The sequence below is a fragment of the Sipha flava genome, unplaced genomic scaffold (genome assembly GCF_003268045.1).
Source record: "Sipha flava isolate LNK unplaced genomic scaffold, YSA_version1 18291_pilon_pilon, whole genome shotgun sequence".
NCBI lineage: Eukaryota > Metazoa > Arthropoda > Insecta > Hemiptera > Aphididae > Sipha > Sipha flava.
Window position 1 is genome coordinate 5,880 of NW_020272247.1, and position 8,315 is coordinate 14,194.

The window sequence follows — 8,315 nt, forward strand, 5'->3', positions numbered from 1 at the left end:
TTACATATATTGTAACTGTAATTTTCTTGGGTGTTTTTCATTGAATTCTTCAATAACTTCCTCTGGAGTAATTTTAATATCCCTATGAATATTAAGAAGCATAAGTCCATTTAATCTATCCTCTCCTATTGTTGATCTTAAATATGTTTTTGTTTGTCGAAGTGAGGAAAATATTCTTTCTGCGGTGTAAGTGGTAACTGGTATAACGCAAATAATTTTTAGCAATTCCTTTATATTAGGATAAAATTCAGATGCATGAGTCAAAGCTTCTATAGCAGTTTTAGGTTTATCTAATTGGGATTTCCAAAACTGTTTCCACAAAGTAACTTCACCTCTAACCTCTTCTATCGAGCCAATTAGATCATCGATATAAAATTTGGCCGATTTAATAATTTTTTCGATATCTGTATCTTCAAGTAGGAAAAATGGTATTAAATATTGTAAATACATAATCGTTTCGTGTCCGTGACCTAAAAATCTATTTTTGATATCTGATATTAAATTATTTAAATTCCGATAACGGAATAACCGATATTATATATTATTATTATTATTATTTTGAAAAATAAGAAATAACATAATTTATAATATAAATTTATTTTGTTGGTGACCAAGGCGACAGGGGGTGCCCGAGCACCCATAGCCCACCCCCCTGAATCCGCGCCTGCAGGTTCCAGTAAAATTTCGCTGAAACATTTATACAACAATTCATTGCACAGTGGGATAATTGACCACTAGCACTAAATAATTTATCTACAGGTGCAGATGATGGTATAGCTGTGTTAAATTCTATATAAGCTTTTTTTAATTCAAGTGTTAAATCAAGTGATACATTAATGTTAATATTTGATAAATAATTAGTAACTAAAGTTTGGAAATCAGGGTTAATTACTGAGATTTCATCAATGGAAAAACTGAAAAAAATCATCTTCATCTTCTTGTTTGTTTCGAGATTTGAAGAACTTAGAGAAGAAAGATTTTTGTTTTGATCGAAATGAAATTGCATACGATCAATAACATGTTGTTTTATGATGCTTCTGTCTTCGAGATAAGCCCAAATTAATTTAAACTTTGGTACCAATGCCGAAGAAACTTGTATTTTTTTTACTGCATGTAATTTTTAAACCTGAAAATATAATGTATATTTAATGTACCATGTAACATATTATAATGATATAATTCAATTTTAACTTAAGAATTGTTAAATATTATAAGTGCATTATTATTTATAAATTTTAAATTTATAAATATATAGGCTATATAGGGTGATAATAATATAAACGTTATTTATTAAATTGATCTGTAAAACATTTTTGAACCATTTTAATTATATAAATAAGTTTTAACTTTTATGACTAACATTGGCGTACATATATCATTTTTCATTGAGTTCTAATGATTATTGTAAAAATTTAAAAATGTATGAAAGTACCTTTTGGTTAATCTATTTTTAAAGCATGAACCAATGATCTACAGAAATTTATATTATTAAATCAATTTAAGGCTTTGTTTATAGCTGTAATTATTGGTAATAGATATCCAATACATACATATTGTTCACCTTGTAAAATATCTAGCCCTGTTGCAATTGGTTTCATTACCTACACCCAGAGAAATATCTAGATATTATTAAGAAAATGTTAGGTTGGATTTACAAACTGTTCGTTGAAATACGGTCAACAAACCGTTTATTAATATTACAAGGCAATTAAGGTCATATTAACCAACCACTCTGTTGATTTGAATATTGGTAAAATTAACCAAGTAATTGTTAATAATACCAACCATGGTTATCTCAAATCAAAACACTGATTTATTCATATCAACAAACCTTTTATTATTTTTACTATAGATAGTAAAGTACATTATACAAACAAATATGTAAGATTAACAAAATTATTTTTGATTTAACAAACTGTTGTTTATACATATCAATACATTTTAAGGTAGAAACAATATAATAATCATTGATATTACAAACAGGTTAATTATAATTTATTATATATTACATTTATATACATACAATATATTTATATACTATATACTAAATCATTGTTAACACTAACAGATATTAATTAATAGAAAATCAATACAAAATGAATTAATTATAAAATTGTACAGGTATAGCACAAAATATGTAAAAATATACCTATAAAAATATAAAAACTAAATATATATAATTTAACTCCTTTTAATTGTAGTAGGTACCTAAGTAAAATAAAATTATCAGACAATAGAATATATTATATATTCGAATATCCCACATACAACATAAATATAAAGTATAAAAAAAAGTTTTGACTGTATAATCAAAATAAAAACAAAATATTTAATATAATCAAATGTAATTAACCACTCAAATCTGAATTCAATAAATTTGTATTTAATTCTGAACAAATTTGTCTGATAAAACTACAACTCCTATCATATTTTGTCACAATTTCATAATAATAAATTTGTAAAAACAACCATACATTGTTGCACTGTAAAGGATATTCTAAATTGAATACATGGAAAATTTTCAAACATATGTCTACGGCTTTAATTGCTGAGAATACTTTATATTTTATATCATCAAAGTAAATAAGTATTTGGATAGGATTTAATAATGACCCAACAATTAAAATACAAGGTTGTATGTTATTTTTTTGTTTTTTAAGTTTTTCTAAAATTAATTCCAGTTCTACTGCAGTATGTGCTATGATGATGAATGAGTTTTGTGAATCTTTTATTGAATATTTGATTGTTGATTTTTTGCCTTGTTCATCCAAAGTAACTTTTTTAGTAGTAGGTAAAAATAATGAATGTAACAAATATAATGAAGTCAAGGTTTCACCATCTACAAATAAATTAAATAATTATGAATACATTATGTAGTCCAAAAATTTTAATATTAAAACTTACTTTTACATAAATTGGTCGATTCTTTTAACTGCCGTAATAGAACTACACTTCCACCATCTTTGACACGATCATGTAATATACTCAGTAAAGTCGGTAAGGTTTTTTCAAATTTTACATTTAAGTTTTTAAAATTTGTGTACATTCGACCAAAATCAATCTCTATCTATAGTTATTAATTATTTATAAATGTATATTTTGATAAAAATTTAAAAGTTTTTTGATAACTTACTAATTTGTAGCCCATTGGCTTTGTGTAATGTACCCATTTACTAAAAATACTTGCTGTATCATTGTTCCTTATATATTGAAGTTGGAAATTAATTGTTTTTCGCCATATTACTTCTATTTCAGGCCAAGACAAATCATTATTATTTAATAAAGTAAGAGCCATATCTTCTGAATCAGGTTCAATATCTGTGCGAATCATGTAACGAACAATATATTAATAGATATCAATTACTTTTATGCATATTATAAATACCTAACGAAGAATTAAGTAAATCTTCGGATCTATAAATAATTTTCTTAACCTCAGATGTATTATTGTTTCCTGATTTTAAGCCTCCATTTTTTAATTTCTTCATAGTGTTGAAGTATTTCACATAAACTTTTCCTTTAGGAGCTTTGCAAGTAACATCTTTCAAAAAATAAACATCCTAAAATTAATAAAAAATAAAAATGATGAAAAATAGTATAATTATTACCAAGTTAATTAATGAATTCATGTCAATTTTTAAATCAATATGTTCACAATATAAAACACAGTATTTTTTACAGTATAATAATAAAAAAAATCAACAGTTAAAAAAGTTCTTACCTTTATTTCTGTTGGAAAAGACATAATAATGGCATTTGATATATTACTAGCTAAATCTATAGTCATAGTACGATTTTTTTTGATTAAATCATTAATAATGAGCTCCACTAATAGTGTACGACACGATTCATTCAATTTTTTATTTTTAAAGTAATAGTCGACAACCATAGAACCTTGTGAACTTTTTGTCAGAATTTGATTTAGATCAAATATATTTTCATTTGTTGGAACAATATTTTGTGCTGTAGATACTGGAATTGATTTTGGTTTTAAGAATGGAATTTGATGTTGTTCAACTTCTTTGTTTTGATAATCATGAATATATTTTTCAAACTTTATTTGTATACCAAGAGGAAAATTCACCAACAATAATCTAATATGTTTACAATTCATATACTTCATCATTTCAGTATCAATACATTGATCTGTAACAACAAAAACCAAAAATATGCTATATAAATTAATAAAAAAATTACTCAATTATTCTTACCTATACATGTTTTATACACACATTCTAGACTCCATGATTGTAAAATGTTCCAAACTTTCATACATTCATCATTTGACATGTTAGGTATTGGAGGTATTGACAATGTCATCTGATTTATTGTAGATCTCTGTTCATCCATGTCCAGTATATTATTTTCTGTTTTATGTTGCAATTCAGTGTAATTTAAAAGTACATCATCATTTTCCCAGTTATCCATTTGATCCTTTATAATATTATAATAATTATTATCTATAGTTGGGCAACACAGAAAAAATAATAATTTATGTATTTTATTTTATTTGTTATACATTTACTGCAGTTAAAGTTAGAACATTTTTAAAAAAAAGTCAGAAAATTATGTAAAACTCAATAGGTAATTGTTATTTTTTTTAAAAAAATAAAAATTATATTTACATTAACCATTAAATTAACCTCAATATAAACTATACATTTTAAATATACAAGTACAATAAATAGTAAAATATATCCACATTTTAAACTTAAGTTAATTAAAAACAAAATTTATAACTAAGACTTATATTTTATATTCATATAAAACAAACGTTTAATAATATTCTTTTAATCGTACAACCAAATCTCCATTAATAAGTGAATTAATATTAATTGGTGGTCCACTACAATTTTCAGGATTTAATACAGTTTTAAGAATTATATTTTTATCATTATTTACTTTATATGATTTTAAATGAGGGCAATAGAAATCCATTTCTATTTGATTAACTACAAATATAACAGTTAAATTATTTTTGTCAATGATAATTTCTAAAATTTCATAAAGACAAACTTCATCAACAAAATTTGTTAAATAATACCCAATTTTATAAGTTGTGCCTTTATATTCAATTTGAGAGTAACTTAACAAATTATCAGAAGGAAAACCAAAAATTCTCTGTAAAAATTCTATGTCATTACTTATTATTTTATATTTTTCATCAAGTTCAATATTTTTATTATTATTATTATTTTTACTATTCATTATGTTAAATGCATACTTGTATTGATATTTTATAGCCAATGACATCGTAATGTTTTTCCTAGAGCTTATATTTCGAGCATATGTTTTTAGGTTTTTGTGCTTAGCTTCATATCTGAAACTCCAAAAATGTTTAGGAGGTCTAGATTGTCGAATGACTAATGGATAATGTAAAAGAATGTGATGTTTAGGTTTTAACGTATCTTGAAAAAGTAAAACGTAATCTAAATGTTGTTGTTTTATAAGTTGTTCTAAACGAATTATTGAATTATTTTTTATTTGGTTTGAAAGTAGAATATCTACTATTCTAATTTTCCAAAAAATTTAAAAAAAATAACCATACAGGATCGTCATCTGGGACTAAATCACCTATCATTAGAGAAAAAAAATGTAAAAAAGTCATCATTTCTTTAGCAGTCATTTTTAAGTGGAAATTTTGTATATTATGTAATTAAATATCAGGTTAGACATTACCAATTTCAATAGAACCATAGTTAAAATTTTTCATTCTTAGATTTAAAGTTTGCAAAGAGAATATTTTTACACTATCTGTGTAATATTTTATGATGTGGCACATGTTATAATGACAGATTCCTTCATAAATGTCATGCATTAGATCAATACTGTAGTTTTTAGTGGCATGAAAAGAAGTTAATTGATGTAAAATTGGTTCTTTATTAATCCCAGTTTGTTTGAAATCATTTTTATTTATGTCTTCATAATAATTATGATAGTTACGAAGTAATAACACATTCTCTGTACTTGCTTTTTGGGTAATACATTTTTTTTCTTTACAAAATCTGCAAAAATAATTCGCGGAAAAAGATTTACTAAACTTTAAAATACAGTTTAATCCTAAATTATCTCCAACAACCAAACCTAAAACAAAGTAAACTTTTTTTATTCCTTCTGATGTTTTGATTAGTAAACCATCAACTTCAAGTTTATTTAAGTGATTAATTAATTGTTTTAAACATAGATCATTGCCAAAATTTTTAGCATCGACAGATTTGAGTAAAGCTGCGATAAATATATTTGTTAGCTTAGATTGGTCGCTTAATGGGAAACTATAATAAATTGCACAAATGGAATGATAAGATGAATGCGAACTTAAAGGGTTATTTACCTCAAAATCATCAATATATAAAAAATATGGTATTACAATTTTATTTTATTTTATTTTATTTTAATTTTGTTATAAGGAATGATTTTTTCCTTCCATAAAGCTCCCTGGACAAAATGTTCCAAATTTGTGCCATCAGAGTTTTTTTTCAAATAATCGTAATGTGTTAAAGTTTTTAATAAATTATCATTATGTTCAAAATATGATTTAAATTGAAAATCTATTGCCATTAAAATACCTTTTGTAGTTTGTTCACTATACGTAGTTTCACTTAAAGCAGAAACTAATTTAATTTCATTATTAATAGTGAATTGATGAATATCAGAATATAGATTATTATTTTTTAACCATTTATTTAACATATATTCAGAACTGCATAGTTTAAAAGGTATAGAAAAAGCGGAAATGAAAGTATGAAATGATGATAGTAATAATGGGTCTTTGATTTTATAATTTACAAAATTTGTTAATAGATCAGTTATAGGTTTAATCAGACTTTGTGAAACTTCCTTCTGTATATTTACTACATCTTTTATTATTATTATTATAAATTAAAAATATATATAAAATTAAAATTATTATTATTATGTAGTGACATTGTAAAATGAATTGCTGATTGATATACTAAATGAATAACATTATCAATACTAAAATGTTCACTAACAAGTTCATTTCTACACTCAGTAACAGGTAATACATTTTTAAATACATCTGATTCAATTGAATCAGAGTTGATTATTTTGGTGATGTGTTCAGGTATTGCAGTGTTATTGATGTTTTTTACAACAGGAGTTAATTTTTTTGGGGTGGGTTTCAAGTGTTTTCTCATGACATGTTTTTTTAAACTATCTAAGTTAGGAAAGGCTTGGGTACAGTGATTTTCAATACATTCATATGTACTAGAAGGCTTTAACATATGAATCATTTTGTAATGGACTACCAATGTTGATAATAATGGAAAATTAGTTCTACATATAAAACAAATCATATTGAATTTATTATTATTTAACACTTATTACTATTATTGAACACTAACTTATTATTATTTAATATTTAATCAATTTGGTATAGTAGGTATACCAGTAGGTTATTATTTTCTTATAAGGAAAATGACAATATGGAAACCTATAGAAAAACAATTAAAATATTTAGATAGGTACCTATGTAATTAAAGGAGCACACAGCACAACATATTTTTCTCTTAACATTTTTATTTTAATATGTTAAATAAACGTTTTAAACATAGAAAAAGGCAATTATTAGTAAATGACATGTTATTTTGAAATAATACTAAACACAATTTAGCTTAATTTTAGCATAATTTTTATGTGAATTTCTATTTACGTCAATTTGAAAACGAATTTTACGATTTATAATATCAAAACTATTTTTATAATTAAAGATTATATGGTGTTTATGATAAGGGACAACGCCGTCATTTCTGGAAAAATATAAATAGCAATATCTGTGAATTTGGTGTATTATACTTTATACATTGTACGATTTATTAATTATTAATTAATTATTAATTAATTATTTAATAATTATTAATATTGGCGATCGGCGATATCGTCATTTCGGAAAAAAATAAATGCCCGCACAACGATCATATACTTATTTTCTAAGGCCGTGGCCCGCACGAAAGAGTAAAAATAGATAAAAACAAAAGCCAAATATATGATTATATAATTCGATTCATGAGACTGTCTGATCGTCTACAATTATGTTAATTATTATTTTATTTTTATTTTCTATTGTAACATGTAGGATGTTGGTATTACTATCAAAATATGTTATATTTGGAATTTAAATATTTGTTTAGCTGAAAAGTGGTATTCAAAATATATGTAAGGTTGGCGGAGGGGGGGACGAAGCCCCCCACGAATATTTGTTAAATAATTGTGCACGCAGAACGCTGTTTTCAAATCGTTGGACTGAGCTCTGCTACTTAATTTTTCCCAATTCGAGCACTGTCTATAGGAACCAT

At 24.6% G+C, this 8,315-nt stretch overlaps 2 protein-coding genes across 2 annotated transcripts; both read right to left on the reverse strand.

Annotated features, from left to right (window-relative positions):
* LOC112680938 (52 kDa repressor of the inhibitor of the protein kinase-like) lies at positions 1-450 on the reverse strand. Its single transcript, XM_025551172.1, has one exon. It carries the CDS (start codon positions 448-450, stop codon positions 1-3), a length of 450 nt encoding a protein of 149 aa, XP_025406957.1.
* Positions 451-2,309: 1,859 nt separating this feature from the next.
* On the reverse strand, positions 2,310-5,541 carry LOC112680936. Its single transcript, XM_025551171.1, has 7 exons — positions 5,225-5,541; positions 4,212-4,434; positions 3,722-4,146; positions 3,386-3,560; positions 3,134-3,318; positions 2,905-3,067; positions 2,310-2,839 (listed from the first exon to the last, which is right to left on the reverse strand). The coding sequence occupies exons 2-7, from the start codon at positions 4,426-4,428 to the stop codon at positions 2,349-2,351; spliced, it is 1,656 nt and encodes a 551-aa protein (XP_025406956.1). The 5' UTR covers positions 4,429-4,434; positions 5,225-5,541; the 3' UTR covers positions 2,310-2,348.
* Between the last annotated feature and the right edge of the window lie 2,774 nt (positions 5,542-8,315).